This window comes from Micropterus salmoides, unplaced genomic scaffold, assembly GCF_014851395.1.
Source record: "Micropterus salmoides isolate LMB-PRFRI ecotype aquatic unplaced genomic scaffold, ASM1485139v1 Ms_hic_scaffold_13, whole genome shotgun sequence".
NCBI lineage: Eukaryota > Metazoa > Chordata > Actinopteri > Centrarchiformes > Centrarchidae > Micropterus > Micropterus salmoides.
Genome location: NW_024040374.1, coordinates 26,849,450 through 26,875,852, shown reverse-complemented (window position 1 = coordinate 26,875,852; position 26,403 = coordinate 26,849,450). Strand labels below are relative to the sequence as shown.

Genomic DNA, 26,403 nt, shown 5'->3' with positions numbered 1-26,403 from the left:
CACTTTCAGAAAAAAAAAGATCAAAATGGATGCAGGAGAGACCTATGGTGCCTGGTGTGGTTCAAACTCTCTAAACATAATCAAGAAGTGTTGAATAAAGATGCTTACGTTGATTTCAACTCTTAGTGTTTTTGTATGTGGGTGTTTTAATGGGAATGTGGATCTTTCAGATCAATTTGAGAAGTACCTATGATCTCTTTCCACATTTTATTGTGCGTCATGTAATGTGGGGAACTGGTCTCGGTCTCGACTCGGTCTCGCCCTCCCTCGGTCTTGGTCTCGATTTGGTCTCAGCCCCTAGAAGTCTTGGTCTCAATAAACTCTGGTCTTGGTCTTGACTTGGTCTTGGTTTGGGCGGTCTTGACTACAACACTAACACAAGCCCAAAGCTCCCTCACAGAGGCCACAAAATACATTATATAACATGTTTTTACAGGCTGAATATTTCTCCCAGTGACACGTAAACTAGACTATATGTGTAAAATCAGTGGCGCTGCCCACAGAGCATCACTTCAGGCAGTCTTAACTCTGTTGCAGCATTTCGTAAAGAATCTCAACCAGAATGCTCACAGCGGTGCTAAAACTGTTGGTAGACTGACAGAAAAAGTATCGCTAACAATTTAAATTAATTGTGTAAATCATTTGTCAAGCAAAGGCGGCACAGTGTGGGGTTTGCATGTGTGCAAATGCGGACTAGGTTAATTGGTGACCCTAAACTGTCCTTAGGTGTGAGTGTGAGTGGTTGTCTGTCTATGTGTGGCCCTGCGATGGATTGCCGACCTGTCCAGGGTGTACCTCCGCCTTTCGCCCAATGTCAGCTGGGATAGGCCTCAGCCCCCCGCGACCCTGTACGCAGGCTAAGCGGTTGATGATGGATGGATGGATTTGTCAAGCAAAAATGCCAAACACTTCCAGGTTCCAGCTTTTCAGGTGTGTGGTGCATTTAATTTCTCCGTTTCATATCTTTGTAAATAGTAGAAGGTCTTTGAATAATGATAATAATCATTATTTGTAGCACCACAAACTGTGTGTTGTGTCAAGCCTTCCATCTATGGGCTGAAACCTCCTTGCTTAGCACCCCTGGACAGATGTCAGGTGACTTTGTACAAAGCATTAGTGAAAAGTGCCTGTGTAGATCTTTGTGTGCCTGGAATACTAACAACCTGGTAAACGTTTGCCATTAGGATGTTAAAGAACTTGAAGAGTATGGATCAAGGTTTCAAGATCACAGAGGAAAAAACACACAAGTGTTTTGTCTTTTGTTTTTTGTTTTTTATGTTTTTTTAATGAAACCAATCAAGAGGCACTGAGTTTTGCAGCAGTGATTTGCTCTGAAAGTACTAGTTCTTACGTAACATGTTACCTTACAGGTTTACATCAGTGGAAATTATGAAGGTTTGGGGCGGACTAAAACCTCAAATTTAAAGACAAAGGCCTCCTCACTGTGCAGGCATGTTAGTCCAAAGACAGTGCACATTATAATCACAGGTTTTCACAAAACCTAAAGCGGCTGAAAACGATCCATCATTTTGGTCTGACGAGAGTGAGGTGGAAATTTGCTGACATGTCCAGTAAGCTGTGTAAAGATTACATCGAATGATTTGTAGCCAATGACGGGTTCACAGTCATGATTCATCAGTTCTGCAGACAGGATACAGCACCTGCAACACCCTGCTCCAAACCTTATCCTAAGGCTGCGTGTCATCATTTATCAAGAGTGTACACCGCTAAATTCGACAGAAGAGGACTGTGAAATATTTCAGTTCTGAGTTTAAAGTCAGAATTCTGTCTCATGCATTTCTAAATGGACAACTTTCTGAGAGCAGCTAGTGACTGTATAAATGAGTGTTTTCCTACCTGTGTCGGGGGTTTTGATGATATCCATGATGACAGAGTCTGCTCCTTTAGTGTAGACAGTGATCTGATCCGTCAGAGGGTGTCTAACCACCACAGACATGCGTTTCCTGGTGGAGTCGAAGCCCAGTGTGTGCAGCAGCTCAAAGCTCAACTTCCCCAGGTGTGGCAGCTCCACGGTCACCTGGTCAGGGAGGCGTCCGACGAGGGAGCACTTGTAGGCCTTGGCAGCGTAGACCAGCGCAGCCTCATCGGGCGACTCGGCCTCATAGCGCAGCTCGCCCTCCTCCACGTTCCACGCCTTCCCGTCGTAACAAGGCGGCATGGGGCTGAAGGTGTGCTCCAGGCTCCCGGGAGGCTGCTCCTCGTCTAGTTTGGTGAGCGTGCTCTCCGCAGAAGGGGACGACAGCATGCTGGAGCATCCCTTGTTGGAGGAACGGTTGGTGATGAGGCTGGAGGAGCTGCTGCTATTGGAGCCTGATGTCAGTCGGCTGGGGGTGAAGCGCTTGATGAAGTCCTCAATGGTCTTAACTGGGGACTTGAGCTCAAACCTCATCCGGACCTGGACGACAAGGAAAATGAGTCAGTCACACCTGCAGCAGCAAGTTGCAGGACTTCTACTCAAATTGATGCAACTACAAACTTTTATTATGAAGCTCAATGTTTAGACTTTTATAATTCATGTGGAAGTCAGTTTAAGAAAGCAAACTTTGATCCTTTTAGCTTTTGCTCAAGGCAGACATTAACACACCAGTACAATCCATCAGAACTGCTTGTCAGATGGCAGAAGATATCCCACCATCCAACACGCAGTTCTGATGGATTATTTCAATGCCTTTGCTCTTAAGAACAAATTGAAACCTCAAAAACAAGTGTGACTGCTCTTAAAAGCTTTATGAATATCCACATCATTGATTAGGGATGCCATTCTTGCCTTCATTCCTGTATTAGACCCAGGCTAAACAGAAAACGCAACACATAAAAAAAACAAAGAGAGAGACTTACAACAGAAAAAGCCTTTAATTTGTAATAATACAACTAAATAAATATCCACCTTTCTCCATCAAAGTGCTGCAGCCATCACTGTGATTACTGGGCGGTGGCAGCCATACATGACAAGACAACATTGGCAAACAAATGGCCAGTTTGGTGAATATTTATAATTGTTCGATTCTTTTGCTTACTTTTTGTGCATTACTTTAGTTTTATTTTCTAATTTAAATGCACTTACTTTACACCAACATCACTTAAGAGAGGGCATTAATGGTCATGATAAAAAGTAAGACTTAAGAATGAACAACAAGAAAAAACATTTCTCCTGAAGCAGGGGCTACGCATCAACCTATGATCAGTGTTAATGTTAAGTTGCTTCTGGGAAACACTTCTTGAGTTTAAGAAAATCCATAATGTGGATTGAATTATCATTTTAGCCCAAAGATGCTCTTGTGAGACCTGGCCCTGCTCTGGTGGCACAGAAGACTACAGTACTGATGAAAATGCACCTCCTGGCCATTATCCTTTAGCAATTCCTTTATCCCAAGGTGGTGTATTACAATAGCAGAGGGAGTGACTCACTTTGAGGACTCCTGGCAGCAGTTTTCACATATACAGATATAAATCATTCAGGTACCAAGTTAGCAGCAAGGGCTTCATAATCAAATGTGAACAATTATATTGGCCGAAAGGACGAAAAAGCACAAACAACAACAAAAAAAAGAAAGAGAAAGGAGACATTATCAAAGCCAGTAGTTCTGCCCAGATTTACATCTCCTTCCATCGTATCGGATAACCTCCACACATAAACACAGAGTACATAAATAATGTGTCACTTTGTGAAGCTTAATCCAAACAGGTTTGTGCCTCTGACTTGCAGGATTGTGTTAGTGCACAGTGTGTGGCGAGGAGAGGATATCACCTCTGAACAGGACAACCACTCCCAGGCTCACTCCAAAACAAAACAAAACACGGATACACAACTGCGAGTGGACCGAGCACATCAAAGATGCAGGCAGCAAAACACTGAAAGCTACGTGCAAAATGAGACTTTGGGGGGTTTTTGTGCTTTTGAGACTGTTTTTTTTATAGGAAAAGTAGTCAAAACATGCAAGACATTGAATTCTTTTTGTTAAAAGATGGAAACTACTCCCATGTTGTGCAACATTAGAGAGGCCCAGATTTATCCTATGGTGACCATAATGATAATGATAATTTAGCAGAAATGTGTTTTTGTTTGTTAATAATTATGCATGTCCCTGAGACAGGACAAGGACCCACTGCATGTCATACCGCCTGTCTCCAAATATCTAAACCAGGATCACTGAACTAAGAAACATAAATATGTGCTTGAAATATAGTTACGTTATAATGAATGCAATAAATATCAACTATCTGGCAGCCTCAATCAAGTCTCAATCATTTCTAAATGGTAAAAGGCAACCCCTTATTGACCAGAAGAAGGTTTGACAGGCTTGAAGGTTTTACCTTATGTCTGGGCTGGTTGGGCGAAGACACCACCACCGTGTTGCAGATGGTGAGAGCGATGAAGAAATCTATGATGTCAGCGAGATCAGAGGGAAGCTGGGACATGGGCTGGCTGTGGAAGCGCATGAAGTCCATCTGGCTGCTGCATTCATTGACTTTGTCTAGGAGCTGAGGGTCGGGGGTGATATCTTTCTCCTGCAGGACAGATGAGGGTTTATCAGTGGAGAACACACAGCACAGAGTACGAGGACGGCGTGACAGTGAGGTGCACTGACCATGGGGCTGCTGAAGGCCGTGTGCTTAGACAGGATGCTGGCTCGCTTGGCCTCCGCCCTACTGCCCGTCCTGCGGTGGGACTTCGTGCTCTGGGAGCGTAGCACCACCCGGGTGCTCTGGTGGCTGGTCACACTGTCCCGCCTAGGCAGGGTGCCACCATGAGACGTACATTCTTCTTCCTCAGAATCCATCTCCTGGTACATAGCGAGTCTTCTAGCTGGATAACATGCACACGCACACACGTCATTAAGAGTGACTTTAAAAGGTAATGACTTCTAGCTGTTTTTGTAAGGGAGTATGTGTCTGCTGGCTTGTCTCACCATTGGCATCATGGGAGTACTCCACCCCTGCCACAGTGCAACGGCGAAACACCATCTTGTTCTCTGTCAGCGTGCCTGTCTTGTCAGAGAAGATGTATTGCATCTGGCCAAGATCCTCTGTGATATTAAGAGCTCTGCACTGCAGGTGAGAGTCTGTCTCCTCATCATACAGATCCATGTCCTGATGGATGAAGTACACTTGGCAGATCTTGACAATCTCAATCGACACAAAAAGGGAGATGGGTATCAGCACCTAGGAGAGGACAGAGTTTTTTTTTAGAGAAGAGGTAGAGCTGGTTATCAGTTTTTCCACCCTAGTACTGTGAGAAATTTAAAGAAAATACATTTTAGAGCAGAGATTCCCAACCTGAGGAAACTTGTACCCCAAGGGTACTTCTGCAGTTTCTTGGGGGTTTGTGGAAAGATTATGAAGTAGCTCAACCAATTTGAAAAAAATAAATCACAATTTGAAAAAATATATCCACATATTAAGTCAACTGCAACACCTGGACACTACAAGTAGAGCGAGTGGGAAAACTAGTTAGCGAGTGAGCATTAGTTGAAAGGGTTAGCTAAAAGTAATGGAGAAATTATTAAAACAGATCAAATTAATAGATTATCAGTTGAAATAGTTAGCCAAAAGTAATGGATAAATGGTTGAATCGGATAGTTAGCTAAAAGAAATGGTTAAAAAAGGTAGCAAAGTAATTGAATAACGGTTAAGCTAAAATGAATAGCTTTACAGGTGAAATGGTTAGCTATAAGTAATGAACAAACAGTTAAAACAGATGCTAAACATAGTTTTTTATAGTTTACAGTTGAAATAGTTAGCTAAAAGTAATGGACAAATGGTTAAAACAGATAGCTAGATAAAAGTAATGGTCAAAATAGGTAGCAAAGTAACTGAATAATGTAACAGTTATAGCTAAATGGCTAAAACAGTTGAATAGATTTTAGTTGAAATAGTTAGCTTAATGGATAAATGAAGTTGAGTTCTTCTGACAAGGCTGGCGGGGTACTGACAAAAAAAAAGGTTGGGAATCACTGTTTCAGTTTCCATAGGTCAAAGTAAATATGTACTGGTATATGTTTGATTGTCTGAAAAAAATGTAATCCCAAGTGAGACATTTACAAGCAACATTTCTGGAAAGCAGTTCTGGACAAATGAGTCACAGCTTTTGGGAGGGCAGTTCAGCCTGCACACTCTCCCTGTGCCTGGATGCCAACAGAGTCATGTGTTTATTTGAAAGTGTGATACTGGTCTCCAACCTCAAACAGTTACTGTTTGTACAGAGTAACCAAACTGCTATCTTCACTGACTTCTCGTTTATTTCCAAGCTATGCGATATCAAGGGAACTAGCAGCAACATCTGACACAGGACACGGTGACATTTTCATTGACATTTTCTAGTGCAAAAAATAAAAAACCATAACAACAACCCAAAGCAAACGAATCAATAGCTGTCAGGGTGTACTTTTTCCTAGTTTGATCCTGTATTATAAAGATTATTTTGCAGTATGAAGCAAGTGCTTCCTCGCTGCTTTTTCCAGATTAAATGTAAAGATCAAGATCTAGAGGTCACACACCCAGGGGGGCTGAAATAACTAATGCCAATGGTTTGATTTACAGCAATGCTTTTGTGCAGTGGGATAAAACATTTAGTGGTACTGTGTGTCTTTTTTTATCTTCCATCTGTGCCTTTGTTTCTTTAAGCTTCTCTCTGTTTCGTACCTGAAAGACGATGATCATAGTAAGGAAGAGATAAATAGCTGACATGATCGGTGATAAGTCTGTCCCCTCTGGACTAAGAACGTCAAACACAGGCCTCTTATCGCCGTACTGAAACATCCACAGCCCATGACCTGTAACAACAACACCACAAGGTCAACTCATAAAAACACTGGAATGAGAAGATATAAATAAAAAGCACAATAAAGGTGGTCCAAAAGTAGATTTTCTTTACTTTTTCACAATAAATAATAAGAGATAAGGGTTTTAAATAAAAATTCTCAATAAAAACCACAACATTTTCCAAAAGAACAGTTTTATGAACTTGCTACGTACCAACAGCAGCAAACAGGCACATGACCAGCAGGATGATGACACACCAGAACACATCTACATTCATCTGTCTCTCCAGTTTACTGCGCTTGTAGCGCGGGCCGTTGTTGTTTAGCATGGCTTTGGTCTCATGACCTGCAAAGACATACGGCGTGTTAGCAGCAGCTGGTCAGAGGTCAATTACAGAGTGTGACAGCTGACAACGTGGTTATTTTGGGGGCTAACCTGCGTAAATGACTATTCCCACAGCCTCTTCTGTGTTGCGGATGGTGCAACCTCTCAGCAGCAGATTATCTTTGTAAAGTGCATCTCTTCTGCCACTTCGATGGATTCTGTCAGGTTAGAAGATGCATAAAAATGAAGTTGCTGTTTCATGTTATCAAACAAAGGCAAAATTATCATAGTTATGTCTTTACATAATAAATACAGGAAAGGAGAGATAGAGTATCTCTTTATACCACAGCCTCCAAGACAACATAAGTTTATTCTGCTGAGCACCTCAAGTCAATCACGCTTTAAAGCATCATGGTCTCCCATCACCAGGAGCCCTTATCTCAGCACAAATTCCCTTTGATGTATCTCACTTCAACTTTTAAGTTTAAAGCTTGTCAGGCTCATCTAGAGTAATCAATGTCATACTCAAGGCTGAATTAAGCTCTTAGCTAGCCCACCAAGGAAGTTCAAACCCCTCATAGAAAAGGCTTTTTAACTAAACAAGAGATGCATGTTTAGTTGTATTAAATGAGGGACAAATGTGCCTGTTGTGGAGGAGGGCTGAGCTTTTAATGTCAGCCTTAATCCCATTACTAAATCAAGGATTACAAGTGTGTTAGTTAAACAGCCCCATAACCTTTAGATGGATGCAGCGCTTAATCATCTCTATTGTAGCTTCTTTCAAAGTCACGCAACTGTCAGCATGTTTACCAACAGGAATGTTCATCCTTTGGCCTCTGACAGCAGGGCGACTGACACGTCACCACCATTATAGATTAATAACAGTGGCCCTGAGCGCCGAGCAGCTGTAGTTCACACACAGCTCCCAGTCCATAGCTCACACACCGTCCAAGACATTGATAACCCTGTGAGACACAGAGTGCTTTCTCTCCCAGAAAGGTGGTGAGATTAGACTTGCGCCATTGGCTGTAATGTAATAAAACACTACTGAGACAACTGCCCACCCCCCTACGCCTCCAACTCCGCTGCTGTGCCCTGTGCTCCGGCGTAGCCTGGCAACTGAATACCTGCAGCATCTGGTCTCCTTCTGAGCTAAGAATAAATGTCATAATCATGTGAGTGCGGGTCAGTCCGACCGCTTTACTGTACATTTTGTATCGTCATCCGCACACAAACTTAGCCAACACAAGAGCAGGCACACCTGGCACCTCTGAAAACTCTAGAAAGGATCAAACATGCTGCACCCCACTGATAAGAATCACCATGATTATGCTAAAGCAAAAAAGTCCAACATTTTGGGAAATGTGTTTATTGGCTTTTTTGCCCAGGACTGGATGAGAAGATCGATACCAGTCGCATGTCTGTAAAATAAACATAAAACAGCCAACAGATGCTAGCTTAGCTTAGCATAGAGACTGGAAACAGAGGGAAACAGCTAGCCTGTCTCTGTCAGAAGGTAACTGCCTTCCAGCACCTCTAAAGCTCACTGATTAACATGTTCTACCTCATTTGTTTAAACCAAAGTGTAAAAATGTCCCTTTGTGGTTTAATGGTGGGTTGTGTGCGGAGCTACTTCTTGGCCGGGTGCAGTGACTTTCTGGAGTCTTATCATCACCGTGAAGTTGCCAGGCAGCCCACGTTGACTTTCAATAGGCGACAAAGTGAAAAAAAGTTTATGGTGACTTATTTAGACATATAAATGCAACAATCACGTGTTGTTGTTAAATATTCAAGCTGGCTACCTTTCATACAGGTCCAGGAACTACAGCTCCAGAAATCAGCTGACAGGGTTGTGTGGGTATTGCTTCAGAGGAAGCACATATGTCTACAAATATGCATGGTCAAATGGGCAAAACTCTGCACAACCACATCCCAAGAAGGCAAATCGTTATCTTGCCTTGGAAAAACTGTTTCAGTCATAATTATAAGTTGGAAACTCCTGGCTTGTCAACAAACCGCAACTTCACATTTCCATTTAGGAGTTTAACATTACACAAAATGTCACTGAATTAATTCAGAGTGAAATGAAAATGAAACTTGAAACCTTTAATGTGAGTTAACAAATAAGAAACTTGAGCATCTTGGGTTTCAAAACAGTTACCGCCACATGGTGGGCAGCACGCCAACCACATACCATGCAAAGCTGGCCACACAAGAGAGTACTCACATGTAGCCCCGGAATCTGTTCAGGTCATTGTTGGGCTTTTCACATTCAATTATGCTGTTGTACTTCAAGGGGTCAAAGTCACAATCCTGCAAACAGACAACAAACAATTGATTATTCTGGCTGCAGCTCCAATTTCTGACCAAATTACCCAATTAAAAATGGACGGTACCCCGTTCAGTTCTGACTAACATACAATACCGTGTGTTACACTAGGAGTTGTTTGTCACATTTAGCCTATCCTCATAAATATAAATAGGGTGGCCATACCTATCTATATATATATTTATTTATATGAAGTGAAGTCCTATTAGTGTATTCCATTATCCACCCCTTTTAAATGACCTGAGGTGATTTTATTTAACAACAAATTATTCAATATATAATGGTATTTCACTGTTAAAAGAAACCAAATCTTAAAATTTTTTTTTATATACTAACATGTTCACATTTTAACTAGATACATTAGTTAATGATTAGCTGGTTATCAAAATGAACAAAAATATAACAAACATTTAGCTTTAGTGAGGAGCAAAACTGGTATTTGTTACTTGGTTACACACAAAACTTTTTTCAAAATGCAGAATACAATATTTTGTTTTATCGTCTTTATATAGGTAAATGCTCATTTCTGATTGGCCGCACAGTGTGCGCAAAGACCCTTTAACTCACAAGTACTGTAGTTTTAGACTTGTGTGTTTAGTGTCTAACCTCAGAACTTTTGCTTCCAAAAGCATCAAACAGAAACCAAATTTGTGTGACGCAGAACCAATTAGATGGAAACAGAGTTGCAACGATTAGTTGATTAATTGTCAAACTATTTTAATAATCAACAATTTGTTTAATTTGTGAGTCATTTTTCTAAGAAAAAAATTATCTGATTCCAGCTCCTCAAATGAGAATATTTTCTGGTTTCTTCGCTCCTTTGTGACAGTAAACTGAATATATTTGGGTTTTGGACAAAACAGGACATTTGAGGACGTCATCTTGGACTATGGGAAACACTGATCGCCATTTTATGACATTTTATAGATCAAACAACTCATCAGTTAGTCATGAAAATGATCAACAGATTAATCGATAATGAAAATAATTGTTAGTTGCAGCCCTAGATGGAAACAGAAAGTCTCACCAGGTCAAAGAAGCTGCGGACGACCTGCCTCTGCTTGAGGTTGGTCTCTCCGTCCAGTGTGGCGGTCTCGATGTGGCACAGGCGGTCGGGGTCACTGGTGCTCAGCAGCAGAACGTCGGCGGGGAGGATCTCGTTACATCGTAGCCTGATGAAGTCTCCCACCTGCACCTCCTTCCAGTACTTCTCCACGTAGCGTCCCTCCGCTCTGCCAGAACAATGAGAGGGCAAACGGCTGGTGTAAGCTGCAGGGTGGAAGATGTGGAGGCATTGTTTTCAGTAATTGATGGTTCTATAAAGAGAAACTTCAGCTCAAAGTCCGTTTATCTGTCCGGGACAACAGATCTGTTACACTTACAAGAGGACAGCCTGTCTGTGATGCTAAAGCTGCTGTGACAAACTTCCAAATTCCACCTAGCCAGAGATATTCCTCACACATTCTTCCTCACTATGTCCATCAAAATATAAAACATGTTCAAAATGTAACTAAGCAGCAACATAACTGTGCGTCTTTATTGGATTAGACACAGATTTGATGGGGTGTAGGTGGATGAGCTGAGACCTTTTTAAGGGTTAAACAAACATGACTCTACAACTAAGGAGGAATGATCCCACTTGTATGACATAACATTGTCTCTGTTTGCAGAAAAACTCACCAGAGTTTCCTATTTTTAGTCCGTGTCAACAGACTGATTCTTCTTACCACAAATGAGCTTGTGGTGTTACGTTGGGATACTGTAAATGATGTCAGCACAGCTTGCTGCGCTCTCGGCCATCAAAGTGCAGAAACACTCATGGACAGAGAATAAGACTAAGCTAATGGTGACTAGGGCTCATTTCTGAACATTGTGATATTTCTGGTAGCAAATATCCTAAATAATGCACCATTTCCAAGCAAAACTCAACAGTCGAGAAGTGTAAGGGGAAACAAACACTTATTTATTCATAACAACCCCCCTGGCATAAATGACTCGCAGGCGAGTATATAAAAACATTCCTGAATTTTGTCACTGAAATGCACGTGGTCTGCATGGTATTCAGACTTCTTCCATGCACTTTTTATTCTACACTGGACAAACGGGTTTTGCACACAACAAAATCAAATAACAAACTTAAAACTTATGACACATATATAAAGTCCCCTTTTCCCTTTATCCATTGCCTGAAAATGGATCAACAGCCCGAGGACAAAGAATAGACTTGCCAAAGTTAGAACACAGAAGTGGTCCTCGATTAGTTCACTACTGTAGAAAAAGTACTCAGTGCAAGGTGTAAAGCATTTATATGAAGGAAAAGCAATTTGAATACATCACCTTGGGCTGTGGAAAGCTTCTGACACTGACTATCCAACCAATTAATCAATAAAATAATTGGCTGATTATTTGACAATAACTGCAGCCCTGAAGCCCAGTGAAGCAGAGGCTCAAATTTAATAAATAAGCATCACATTTTTTTACTCAAATCTTCAGGCAATTATTTCAATTATCCACATTAAAATGTTGAACATCTAATGCTTCCAGCTTCTCTACTGTGAGAATTGACTGCCTTTCCTTGTCTTACGTTATTGTCAATTGAATCTCTCTTGACTGTTGACCAGACCAAAAAAGCAATTTGAAAACCTCCCTTTGGGCTCTGGTACACTGTGATGGACTTTTTTTTACTAGTTTCTGACCTTTTATAGACCAAAAGATCAGTCACTTAATTGAGAAAATAGTCGGCAGATTAATCGATGTTAGTTAGCTGTAGCAATATTCAGTTTCCACAACACGTGTGGTCTGGAGAAAAGGAACAAAGAACATTTTTATATGATGGGGAGATGCTGTAGGTGATGAGAAATAAATCACCAAGAACTAAAACACAATAAATAAATAAAAATCTCGAAAGAATGTTGGCAAACATGGAGGTGATTTTACATTTTATTTGAGTAATTCTAATGAGCGCATGGTTTATGTTTTCTTTGACTTCACACCTTATTAAATGTACACAGCAAACTGTAACCATAACATACCAAGATAGTGCTTCTATGAATACCAAGTCTGTTGGAAATACCCCTGAGCGCTCTCCTTACTGGTGATCTTTGTTTAAAAAGGTCACAGCAACTCACGTTTTTAAATGAAAATGAGTGCTATAGTCCTGAATGGGAGAAATTCACAGCAGCACTGCGCCTTTGGCATTAAGATTATCCAAATGCTATATTATTTTACCGTTTCATCTTTTGTTTTTCTAAATTTACATAAAACACAGCAGAAGTATTCTCTGAGACAAACAAAGAAAGCGTAACGAGGCCAGTCTGATGAAAATTCATTATTTCTGCTTCTGTCTACTGGCAGTCAGAAGTCTGTCCTTCAGCGCTGCTTAAACGTGAAATTAATCTTCCATTCTTTGTGCGTGACCACTAAAGATCTACAGTAAATAGAGCAGTGAAAAGATGGCCCATACAAGTCATTAACTAACTCTCCAGTCGTGGAAGAATATAGCAGCTTAGACGTGCAGAGACCTGGGCCCGTACTGATCAAGCTTCTCAGAATTACTCATAAGAACACTGCTAAGAATTAAGAGTAAAAAAATTCTTGGCTCAAAGCTGTGCTCAAAAGTTAGTTCTAAAGCATCATATTCCTAATTTGAGTGAAGTGTAGGACTAAATCTTAAGTGTCAGTCTTAGTGCTGATTCTCGACTTTGCTGTGCCGCAAACAGGATTTTGGATGACGAAGTAGGCAAGGACCAATCACAGAACAGATTTCCTTATTTAAGTATGTTCTCAGATAAATCCACATTGAATGGTGAACAGACATTTGAGAATTTGAGAGAATACATTATGTACATCGGCTACGTACACATTAGAAATGAAAGATAAAAAAGTTGATCTTTATATGAATTTTACCTTCTACTCCTGTGAAGCTGGCTATTTGCATGAACTGTGTTTACTTCTGTCGGATTACGGGGGGTTTTATTGGGTTTTGTTGGGAAATGTTGGGAACGCGTGACAGTGTGTGGAGCTGTGTGTGAAGTGCCATTATTGTTTCCATGACAATTTGACTTATTGATGGTTGTGACGGGCCTCAAATCATCAGCATTGCTGCATTTCTCCTGTGGCAAATAAACAAAGCATCATCTCAACCTTCAATTTAGCTGAAAACGTATTGCAAGCCAGTGGTGAGATGACGTCCCTCACCAACTGCACTGTCCGACCCCGTCTACTTAAATGCTCGTCGTCAAATAATTCAGAAACATTCTTCCTCTCCTGAAATATTTGTGCATGTCTCTGTCTCCACAGTGCCATCACAAGCCCCTACTGGCAACTCCTAACCACTTGAGAGACCTCTCGAAGCAATCTTAATAATAAATAACTGGGAGTGTAAGAGTGATTCCTAGCTTTAACAAATTTGACAACTTGCTTATACTTAAAGTTTGAAAGTAGGAGTAAATTTCATGAATTCTCAGCACTTAAAATTAAATTGGCAGTTTGAGAAGCTTGATAAATACCAGCCCTGGAGTCCAGAGAGCATCTGGACAGCACCAGCGGATGTTGTTAGCACTGTGTAAAGCAGATTAAGAGCAAAGTATTTACATTCCAGTAAATTGAATTTATTAGTGCAAATACCTGATGCCACTTCAAAATCTGAATTTTTTTAGGATGAATCCTCAAAAGTAAATCATGATAAATGGAAAAAAGCATTTACCAGCACGTGGCCGTTTCCAACAAACACACTTAATTGTTAAACTAATGTAAATATGAGCCTTTTTGAAAAATGGAATTTCCCATATCATAAATACAAGCTTCTTCTGCTGTGCCATGTGACAAGTGTCTGTATGGAGATCAGGGAAAACAATTCTTTTGTGGTTCACCTGCAAGTAAAAGTTCTCCAGAGACAGAAAGTGACAGATTGTTAAAGCCACTGTATATTTAACCTTGAGAAAAATGAAGTACCGCTGCCATGTAGGTCCAAGTCAGCTGATGCTCGGCTGAGAAAGGGGATGTTTTGCACAATACTGCCACGGCAGAAGAAAATTCAATTATGTCCAACCTTCACAGAACAACTTGGGTCATGAAGACTTGGCTAAAAGTGTGGAGCCACTACACACTGAGCCTTTTGACTACCATGACTTATGCTCTGTACAGGGAAGACAGTGCTGCTTTTCATTAGCAAAACACATACCGTGCACACAGGCTCAGGAAAACAGTTATTAGTAGAGAAAGCTTGGGAGAGAAACAGGTTGTCAGGTAACATTCCGACTCACGATTAACAATGACAGCACTAAGGCAACATCCGTATTAGCAGCAAAATGGCTTCACACCTCTCTGTCAGACAGGTGGGCAGCAAACTGGAGATTTTCTGGACTTCTGGATGGTACATGTGATAGGCTATATATTCCTCGTGTGTTTGCCGGGTTTAACTCAGATGCCTGACATTATATTCCCACCATGCTGGACCCACAAACCTAAAGGCTGTCAGCTGGTTCTGAGGAAGTTTGCAAGAAAGGAAAATGTATCTGATTGCTTTTTTTTTGTCTGGAACAATCTGCCTCCATCAGCTGATGTGAATGTGTGTAGCAGAGTGGGAGGACTGTTTGTACCATGAATTCTGATTTGGGGTGGGGGATACCTAAACACACAAGTTTTTTTGTTTTTTGCAACAGCTGGCTGCTGGTTTTCAGGCCCAACTTACCTGCTGTAGACCAGACAATCCATGTGATTTATTTCTTTATCCGACCTGTGTCTCCTGTAGTCCTCCCATAAGTCTTTGATGGCAGTGACAGACAAAATGAAAACTACAGGAGCCAGAGCAAGTTCTGGCTGAAAGGCATTGACAACTGGAACAAAATTCAGCAAAGCGATGAAAACAAAGTAAACATTGGCAAATCTATGAAACTGTTCAAAAAGATTCTTTGGCAGGAAAGACAGCACAGTGTATTTGGTCGTCTTGATCTTGTTGTTTGCATAGTGTCGGTTTGGGTTTTCCTCTCCTTTGGCGTGAGCGTGCAGTATGTTTGCGTGGACAATCCTGGTTTTGTTCTCCTTGCTTTTCTTCTTTCTTTGCCTTTTAACTTTTGAAGCTTTGGCCATCCCCGGGTCTTCGCTCTCCCGCGCCATAGCCAGCCGCTGCTTCAAACTTTCCCACAGTTGAGGTTTTCGTGTCCTCTCACACAAAACAACACAAAGGGCTAGCTATGTTATCATTCTTTTACCGTGGGAAGAGTGTTTTATTCGCCAGTCCTGTTCGTTTATTCACACAAACAGCTCTTTTTCATCCATGTCGACTCCTCTTTTCGCGAGCCAGAGGAAAACTTTTGCCTGTTTAGCTTCTCCTTTTTTTCCCCTCACTGCTGGGAAGGATGCTGAGGTAGTGGGGAGGCATAACTTGGACTTCCCACAGTTCGGCACATGATTTGCAGACAACGTGGATCGGCCTCTGCCCGCGGTCGCGTGCTGGTGTTGTGTGTATAGACCAGCGGGCGCGCGCAGCTGCGCACAAACAGGACGTTCGTCAACGGGTCAGGGGTCGCGCTTCTCTGGAAATATGACCCGCAGGCCCCTCCTCGATCCAACTTGGGTTTTTTCTGTCTCCAAGTGCCACGCGGTGTTATTGGAGTTTACGCTGGCTCACAGGAAGCAACTAAATATCGACACTGTAGGTGTATGCAGTTTTTAGACAAGTTAAACTGTTTGATGAGAGAAAAATAAGTTATACCACTTGAAAAGAAACACTTATTTTTTCTTTGTATTGTCTGTCTGTGATGGAGAATCTTGAATGTACAATTTGAGTATTACTATACTATAATAATAATAATATAATAATAATAATGATGTAAGATAAATCAATAGATTTTTAAATAACTTTGTAGCGTTTTAGTTATTTATTTATTTTAGATGCATTAATGAAACTAAGTAAAAAACCATCAACCAACGTTATTCTTCTATTCCATATTTATATATTTCTATATTTATTTATGTTGACTGTATGTTTGTACGTGTAGCACCTTATCACCACAGCAAATTCCTCTTATGTGTAAAACACTACTTGGCAATAAAGCTCCTTCTGATTCTGATTCTGATTCTGATCAGCATTATTTGTTTTCATTGCTCAGCAGTATGATTTTGGCTACATTAGCCACATTAAAAAAAACAAAACATTATATCTATCGAGTTTTCTTTTTCTTTTCTTTTTTTTTTTTTTTTTTACAGCATTTGTGTTAACAGTTCACAGAATCAACATCTTTCATAACCTCCCACCCCTCCCTTTCTGGATAGTCCCCACAACTTTGCAAAATACAGCTAGTTACATTGGCCACATTAACCAACAACCCCTTTAATACCCTATTGTAATGTTACATCACATTCAACAAAATAGACAATGTTAGTAACTAGCCCAGGCCAGGCTCCAGACAACAGGAGGCCCTAGGCAAGATTTTCTTTGGACATGCTCTCCTCCAGGAGGATTGAAGGGCTCAGACAGGAGACGCTCGCTGACCACACATGCAGGAGTCTGTCTGACATCATCTCAAAAGGATGGCCTGCCTCATCCAAAGGACTCCCACATGGTGTGAAACCCTACTATGCAATGAGGGATGAGTCACAAGTGACAATGGACTGTTGTTACACAGTCAGCAATTTATCATTCCTCACTCTCTCCAACAGTGCTACCTGAAACAACTCAACCAGGACTACCCTAGTATTTAGGCCAACAAAGTGCAGAGCCTAGGAGGCGCTGTTTTGGCCCTCAATGTACTATGACTTTCAAAGAGAGGTATCCAGATGTGCACAGTGCAACACCCTAAAGACACACTAGCAAGAGGAAACTCTGTTCCTCCACAAGGTCCTTGACCTGCCATAGTCCATCACTGCGGTCGACATTTGATTGATGCTTGACAAAGAGTACTTAGTGATAGTAGACTCCGGGTGTTTTGAGGTCGACCAGCTCCACAGTTATAACACAGTTATAACAGCGCCACAATCATCACAAAAATAAAATGACACTTTGGAACCCATGGTATCCCACAGCAACATATGACTGCCAATGCCAGAACATTCAACAGCAGGGAATTTGAGGAGTTTACACCCACATGAGACTTTTCACACATCACCAGGAGCTCCAACTATCCCCAATCGATGGGACTGGCAGAGTGAGCTGTGCACACCGCCAGACTACACCTGGAGAAATATGCTCATGCTGGGGCTGACTTCTATGCAGCTCTCCTCAACGTTCGCAACGTCCCACAGGATGGTGTGCCCTCACAGGCTCAACGCATTCTCTCACGCCGCACAAAGTCTCTGATCCCTATGACTAATTTCATGTTGCTACCCACAGTACAGTCTGATGTACAGTACAGTCTACCTTAGCAAAGATCAGATGATAAATGGTAAGGATGCAAACGGCACAGGGCTATGACAAGACGGCGACAGTGATCACATTTGTTTGACATTTGTTGGGTTCCAGGGTCTGGCTTTGTTTTCTTTTTAGTCATGATTATCCCTAATGTGTTTCACCTGTTTGTTCACACTTCTCGTGTGTGTCGATAATTATAGTTCCCATTTTTATTCAGTCTTTGTTGGATTGTCTTTTGTTTTTGACGCGTGTGGTCTGTGACCAGTACTTCTGCTTGAATCCCTACTTGTTCATTTGCTATGTTTTGGATTTATTTTCATCTGCCTAAAAACCTTGCCAGTTGCTCATTTTTCCTGATTTTGGATTTACATATTCACTCCTGCCCGTTTGTTTTGGATTATTGTTTCTTTTGTTGTCGATGGACTATCTTCTGTTGTCTTATTGGATACTAATTTTGGATCACCTTGTCTTTTCGGACTTTGCCACATTGTTTGGATTTATTTGGACTGTGTAACCATAAGTGTGTATACTTTTGTGTTTTTTGTTAATAAATAACGAAAATCACCCTGCCGTGTTTTAAGTTTGCTATTGGGTCCTAAAACCTGTTTTTGCCTGAGCACACAGCGTGACCTGTAACATAATGATATCGTGCAACATTTTTATCAAATGATCATGAAGTAATATATTCTGTCATATACTGAACAAAATTATAAACACAACACTTTTGTTTTTGCCCCCATTCATCATGAGCTGAACTCAAAGGTCTAAGACTTTCTCTATGTACACAAAAGGCCTATTTCTCTCAAATATTGTTCACAAATCTGTCTAAATCTGTGTTTGTGAGCACTTCTCCTTTGCCGAGATAATCCATCCACCTCACAGGTGTGGCATATCAAGATGCTGATCAGACAGCATGGGTATTGCACAGGTGTGCCTTAGGCTGGCCACAACAAAAGGCCACTTAAAAATGGGCAGTTTCACTGTATTGGAGGGGTCCGGAAACCAGTCAGTATCTGGTGTGACCACCATTTGCCTCATGCAGTGCAACACATCTCATTCGCATAGCGTTGATCAGGTTGTTGATTGTGGCCTGTGGAATGTTGGTCCACTCCTCTTCAATGGCTGTGTGAAGTTGCAGTCAGGTCAAGATCCCGTTGAAAACAACGAGCATGCAGATGAGCTTCCCTGAGACAGTTCCTGACAGTTTGTGCAGAAAGTCTTTGGCCTTTGGCTACGCAAATCGATTGTTGCAGCAGCTGTCCGGGTGCCTGGTCTGTGGCATTGTGCTGTGTGATGGAACTGCACATTTTTGAGTGGTCTTTTATTGTGGCCAGCCTTAGGCACACCTGTGCAATACTCATGCTGTCTGATCAGCATCTTGATGGATGGATTATCTTGGCAAAGGAGAAGTGCTCACTAACACAGATTTAGACAGATTTGTGAACGATATTTGAGAGAAATAGGGCCTTTTGTGTACATAGAGAAAGTCTTAGATCTTTGAGTTCAGCTCATGATGAATGGGGGCAAAAACAAAAGTGTTGCGTTTATAATTTTGTTCAGTGTATAAAGACACAATACTGTGCCTATATCGATTTTACTACTAGGAGCCACCAAAGTCAGAAAATCCTACACATAGGGACATTAAAGTTTGTTACATGGACTTAAAAGACACCAGTTTGAGATAATGACCCATGCAGTCTTAAAAATGTAATCAGCAATACTCACTGTACACCACTGTATTGAAAATGGAAAAGACATTCCAAAAGGAAACATCATGAGCCAGAAGTATTAGTACCTCCACAGACTGACTGGCCACTTAGCCAGCAGGTTCCCCAGAGGAGATAAATCAAAGGCCTATCCCAGGGCAGTCTATAACAATTTGCTACAGGAGTATCCAGCTGTTGGGCTAAAAACTCATGGCTCATTGTAAACTCTGGCATCTTGGCATGGAGAACAATTCAATTTCCCCATGATGAATGACCGGAGTGAGGTGGATCTGAGACAACAGGCTGACTCTGACTTCAAAAAAGCCAGATATTGCACTGAGCAAACAATAAATAGAAATTTAAATCAGGTTGTGCTTTTCAACTAAAAATAAAATCATCCCATACTTTTATCCCTTTTTGGAAAATAAAGTTTTGTGTATCCAGTATTTTTAGGGGGTCAAACATCTCACACTACTTAGGCTATCATTATTTGGTGTTATAATAGTTGCGGTGGTGGGAAAAGAGTTTTAGCTCTGGTTTCCCCCACAAATGTAATTTATGAGCATTTTATTTCACTGCACATAACATGCCCTTCTATTTATTTCATGTGTTAAATTAAATATGCTTTTGGAGTGTTGATCCTTTTCATTTTGTCACTGAGTTCTGGAGTCACATTCATGTTTTCTACCCCAATCACCATCCTTGCTGTGATGGAGCAGTCCTCGGGTCAGGGGTTTCCCATAAATCTGTCAAAGCTACAAAAAAATTGAGAATTTTTTGTCTACTACTTGTAAAAACATTTAACAAATGTAAGTGATTTTACAAAAGATGTTGGTATCTACAGGCCATGGCTTTGAACAGTCTCAGTTTAATACTGATGCCTCTTTATGACCCACGTAAACAAACAAGGCCATCAGCGAGAAGATTGGCTATTTCTATATAGTTATTCTTAATGTCTGTCACTGGGTTCGATTCAGGCTAAATGATTTACGGCAGGCAGACCGGAAGAGCCTATGTTTACATTTCCCCAGGCAGAGTTTCACAGTGAGCAGTATGTTAGCCAGTTAAAAGGAAGCAAGAGGAGATTTTTCTTTAGAGAATTTTGTTTTTGACATTATATTTTGTGGTTATGGCTGATACTGGGGCAGGATGACAAATACCGTGATGTTTAGCAAGCAACGACACAGCAAGAAATGTAACTAACGTTGGCTAGGTTGTGGGTTAGCAAACTGTCGCTACAGTTGCTGCTGTATGGTCCAGTGGTACTGTACTTTAGCCTCTTTTCAAATTCCCCTCAGGTGGTAGGTCACATCCAGGAAAATAAACCTCCCTCACACATTAAAAAACTCATACGATAAGAGAAGGCTTTTACATGAAATACACTGAGCAGATTGGAGTTCATCCTCTCTCACAGACTGTAAACAACCTGCCAGAAGAGGGCATGGTGCGCCAGTCAGTACACACTTGGTGCTTCACTACTCCCAGTGCAATGTCTAAAGTATGTGTCTGTACACACATGTACGTATATGTATGGTGTGTGAGTGGGTGCAGAGAGGGAAATCTTAGAAATGAGCACTCTGTAGGTGTTTTATGATAAATGCAACACCTACTATCATCGGTCTGTCATTATTTGTGTTGTTCACTCCCAAATCGTATCGTATTAAGTCAAACCTCAAAAAAACAAGTGAGATGTCTATCTGATGGCCACATTGTGAATATTAAGTAGAGAGTGTGAATTTGCACAAGAGTATTCAGATCACACTAAGTCACACAGACACAATTCATTCACTTATGGAAACATTTGACCATGACAAATTAAGAAGGTTTGGATGTGAATTACTTGACTGGAAGGCCTGTGAAATCAGACAATACCGTCTATGCTAAGAATAACATGGTCCTGTTGCCTAGAGACAGTGCAATGTTTGGCATCTCAGTTTGTCTGAAGTGATCTGTATGTGTTAAGAAACCACAAGGAAGCCATAACTGTAAATGAAAAGACAGACATTAGCTCCAACTTTGTGTGGAATAACAAAACGTGCCAACTTTTTACTGTCTGTCTAGCTGCTGTCCTATTTGCATCTGGTGTGTGAAAATGTTTTGACACCCTATAGAGGTTACAGAACAAAATAGAGCTTGAATCAATTCATCCAACTTTCCCCAGAAACTGAAGCAAATCTGTAATTTACATCTCAGCATCTAAAAATATGAGTCCAGTGTTACCAGCTAAACAAAATAGGTAAAGTTAGACTGATGAGGGAAGACACAAGGGTGAGGAGGTGTGCATGAGCATCCATCTTACTGACCGTAGATCACCTTCTTCACCCGCTTTTCATAAACCACAGGATGGATATTACCTTTGTCACACAGATAAACAATAACTGCCCAGCCCAAAGATGTCCAGGTGAGACAGGAAAAAACCTGCTGATTCTGTTGAAGTGGGAGATCAATCTGTTGGAATGATGTACAGTGGCTCGAGGCTGTTGTAACAAAAGTAATCAGTTACTGCAGATGGCATCCATAACCCTGGAAAAATACACTGCAACAAACAGCAGACGGATGATTAAAATCCTTCACGTGTTTAACTTCCTTATGTCGTGTCTTAAGGATTCTGGTTCAGTCATGTCCATAACACTGGCCAATCAAGATGTACCATATGTGTAAATACATGCTGGCTAGTACGCACATTTTATAAAAATTTGTATAATTAAGTCAGTCTTAAACTACACACCCCACCCCCTCCCCCTCTGCCCTCTGTTGCTTGTGTTGCGGGCCAAAATAAAACATTCTTCAGATGGAGGCCGCCAAATGCGCGAAAATATGTTTGCTACCGGGGCTGCAGTAGTTTTAACATCAGCTGCAGTACCCTGCCTAGAGTAGGCACAGGCACTTGAAGGAGTAAAGGCGAGCCATGGCCCCTGCCAGGTAGAGGAGGAGGCAGAGGAGGCCCAGGGAGAGAGAGCAGGAGGAGAGTGGTGGTGAAGCGGTAAGCATGGAGTAGCTCAACCTGTAGGGAGGGGACAGGGAGGGAGGGTCATTTACACTGGGGACACTGAGGACATGTAGCCACCACTTTTTGAAAGCATGGTGTTAAAAATGTTCTGAAAAATAGCTTGCACAAAGAAATGTTAATTAACAAATAAAAATGCTATGAGAAAGATGTCTATGAGGATTCTCAGTCATCCAGGTCATAGTTATCCAACGAAGGTTAAAGTCAAGGGCAATTGGACTTGATTGAAGATACTGGAAGACGTTTTGTCCCTCATCCAAAGGACTTCTTCAGTTCTGACTGGCAGGGAAACTCAGCTATTTAACCTCAGTGGGGTCGTTGATACTGCTGGTTCATTAGTGTTCCTGGTTGTTGGAACAACAGTCGTTACAGTCGTTAGGACTACCCCAGGCCAAGACTGAACGACCATCGTTGGTATCTTCACCTGAGGCCAATAGGTTACGTTTGTTGAGTTTCCTGGGAAACTCATGCTGTCCTTTCATCACTTGCAAACAACCCCACTGAGGTTCTTGTCTTGTAGTCATGGCCACCAATCTTGTGCAATGTCACGTCTCAGTGTTTCGTCACACCCCTAATCTCACCCCCTAAATGGAAGGATAGAGTATTGGTGAGGGGTGTCGATTTTGGTGGGCTGCCTGGGCCAAAAATGCCAGAGCCAATTCTTTGTCCCAGTCCAACCCTGGCCAATACAAGGAGGGCTTGAAACTAAAAACATGTCCACATCATCAAGACAAGCGCAACATCTTACATTCAAATTAGAGAAAGAATCCACAAAATACACCACATTGACACAAATGATGCAATTCAATTCAATGTTAAAGGGGCCTATATGTAAGTTTTTGATTTTAATAAATCAACTTTTCATTTCCTTATTGGTAATGGGCTCAAAACTCACTCAGAAATGAAGCCAACACCTGTTTTCTCTGTTGCTTGCATCAGCCACTATTCTGCTTTTCATGTGCTTTTCAGCCCTGTGCGCACTCCCAAGCCTCTCTCAGACCATAAACACCATAAAACAACCAGCTCACAGCAAAACACAGACTCCACGTAAGGATACAAAACAACAAAGGTTTATGTGCTGAAACCCATCAGACCAAACAGATTCAGATGATGTCGAGTAAGAACAAAGTGAGCATTAGTAAAGCTGGAGAAACACAGAAAGAGTCACGTTAGCTCGCTGGCTAACACCGAGCAGTTGCTAATGTTATCCAGTGCAAATTTGTATCGCTTTCCACATTACTTCACCAACTAACGTGACCCATGTTACTTTCCTGTGTACCACCAGTATTATGTCAAATTGTTGATTTAGTCTGCAAGAAATTATGTAATGGTAAAAAGCAAATGTGGAGCGATTTGTTTACTAGCATATAGTAATACAGCCACTAGCAGCCAGCTAACGGTACATTAGCTCCGACCTGCCGCTGTTTGCTTCATAACGTTCAATTTAGATTTATTGTTGTTTTACCGATACTCAGGTACACAGCTTCTCCACCTCCGTCGCTGTAACTAACATGACCCACATAATATACAATACTGCAACAAAACGGCGACAACAACACTTTAGTAAAGTTACTTACTGCGGTCTAACTAATAAAGAGTGACACAATCTCGTTATAATATTCAGTCCAGCTCACTATCCTTCTCCTTATCATCAAATAAATTTAGCTGGGCTGACATTGCTGAGCCTCCGGTGAAAGATACACAGATAGTAAAGTTAGTTACTGAAAAGCAAACAGGCGAGCTAACAATGATGTAGCACGTCAGCTAAATGCAGTCACTGTACCGTTATCATGTAAAGAGCATGGATTAGTTCAACCTCAAGCTGATAAAAATATTACTGTAATGTTGCAGTGGGAGTTTACCTGAGTTTCCAGCATGTTGTGTGAAGCTGTCACCCTGCCTGTCTATAGCTGCTCTCACTCTGCCTTTTTTCAGGAGTACTGTGGCAATATGCCGGTGTCTCACTGTGCTGAATGAAAGGTACAGAGATGGTGTTGAGTTGCCTCTGAGACAGGTACGTTGAAGTAACAGAGCCTGAACATGTCTGTGTGAAAAGCCACAGCCTGCATGCAGGTGTTTCTGGGTTTATTGCAGGATTTCTGTATGAAAGCGGTTGTGTTTCAGATTATGCCTGCTCATGAGTTCAGGGTATTTAGTCAACCTAATTCATGGTGCCAGAGGAAAAGTCACAGGATCAACAACGTCTTAGGATTCATTGCCTGGGACACACAAATGTCTGTAGAGAATTCACCCAGTGGATGTTGAGATATACAAAATAAGTGAACATTTTGTGAACCTGTTGGCACTGTGAAAAGCCAGAAAATCACCAAAGTCACTTGGATTAATCCTCTGGGGACTATTAATGTCTCTATAATATTTCACAGCAATCCATCAAATACTGCTGTAGTTGAGATATTTCAGTCTGGACCAAAGTGTGCACCTTGTTTTATATTGTCCTTGTTAGTATAAACGTCAGGTGTCTGTATCTTATCCTGACGAGGCAGTTTGCCAAAACGTTAAAAACACGTATCGTTGATGAGTGTGCTGCTTCTCCATTCTGTTTCATTCAATTTCTGCCTGTGAGCCAGCAACACATTAGAATAGATGTGCGTTTTCCCTCAGTTTTGTACAAAACATTGGTACCAACTATACTACCTATAATGCCCTTAAGGTGTTTCACGGTAAAACTACCTGGGATCACTGCTCTCAATCTGCCCTGCTCTCGATTTAAAATAAAACATATAAACATACATCAGTCTTAAATAATCTTAAATAAAATATTTATTATGAAATAAATTATAACAAAAAAAATCTAAAAATAATGTTATTTTAACTAAAATTATTTTCTCTTCCATCAAAAGGGATGCATTCATTGGTCAAATAATTTCACAACTGTAACCTTGTCTTTTAAGAGTAGCTATCGATGTTTGATAGCTTGCATGTTAGTTAAAAAACAATTATAAGAAGAAGAAGAAATCCCTGTGTCGTTTAGACCACAGACAGAGTCACCAGACTGCTGAATAAAATGGTAGGTTTGTGCACTTTAATGTGTTAGAATATCTGTGGAAAAACTCTTACTTGGGTACTGAAATCTGGGACAAGAAGACAATGTCACCTACTGTCAGAGCATTAATTTGAACAGATAATTCTAATTTTAGTCAATAAGATAACTGGTCTGGGACTGCTGGAGAAACACCTTGAAGAAATGTCTGACTGCCGGACAAAGACATTGTCCTCAGGGGTGAAATTAGTGAAACTAGTCCACTTACAGCTTAGGTCACCACTCCAGTAAAAAGAGGTTGCATCTGGTTCCAAAGACCGTCACTCATCATTATCAATAAACATACAATATGTCAATGGCAAGCAACAACTCTGCTCTGATTGGGCCTGCATACTGCCTGCACTGCTTCTTCACAGGCCTCTCCTCAACACTTGTGGATTATGATTGTGAAAAGACATCAGAGTTAGAGTGTCAGGAATGTTTGGCTGGGTCTCAACTGATATTAAGGGTGAATGACATTTTATTCTGCAACTGCAAATAGTTACACACAAGAGGTGGTCCAAACATTAGACACACACAGATGCTGGGATCAAACATCAAAATGTCATGTTCTCACTAGGTGAGGACTGCAGCTTTACCTTTTCTCCAAAAACATACAAAAGTCATAAGTTTTCATGTCACAAGTTGTGTTCAGCTGCTCTAACCTACATGTTTAGACACTGTTTAGACAGCTTATAGTGGCGCATTTCTCTTCATGCATAGTCCTAGATGCAGCTAGCGCAACAGGAGCCAAGCTGCTATCTCCTTCAGATTCAATGGACGCCTCAAAAAGGTAGCAAAGTGCATACAATTAGGAAAAAACACTCTATCAACAAATTCTTCAAAGTTTAGTGGTGGAATATT

At 41.2% G+C, this 26,403-nt stretch overlaps 1 protein-coding gene across 1 annotated transcript in view; it reads right to left on the bottom strand.

The window, feature by feature from the left end:
• atp10a (ATPase phospholipid transporting 10A) overlaps positions 1-15,812 on the bottom strand; it is a 34,580-nt gene extending 18,768 nt beyond the window's left edge. The window contains exons 1-10 of the mRNA XM_038716653.1: positions 15,129-15,812; positions 10,464-10,668; positions 9,335-9,420; positions 7,219-7,325; positions 6,997-7,128; positions 6,664-6,794; positions 4,932-5,184; positions 4,611-4,828; positions 4,336-4,530; positions 1,858-2,416 (exon numbers count right to left, since the gene is read on the bottom strand). Of these exons, the coding sequence (XP_038572581.1) occupies positions 1,858-2,416; positions 4,336-4,530; positions 4,611-4,828; positions 4,932-5,184; positions 6,664-6,794; positions 6,997-7,128; positions 7,219-7,325; positions 9,335-9,420; positions 10,464-10,668; positions 15,129-15,553 (2,311 nt within the window). The 5' untranslated portion in view covers positions 15,554-15,812. The remainder of the gene's footprint in view (positions 1-1,857; positions 2,417-4,335; positions 4,531-4,610; positions 4,829-4,931; positions 5,185-6,663; positions 6,795-6,996; positions 7,129-7,218; positions 7,326-9,334; positions 9,421-10,463; positions 10,669-15,128) is intronic.
• Between the last annotated feature and the right edge of the window lie 10,591 nt (positions 15,813-26,403).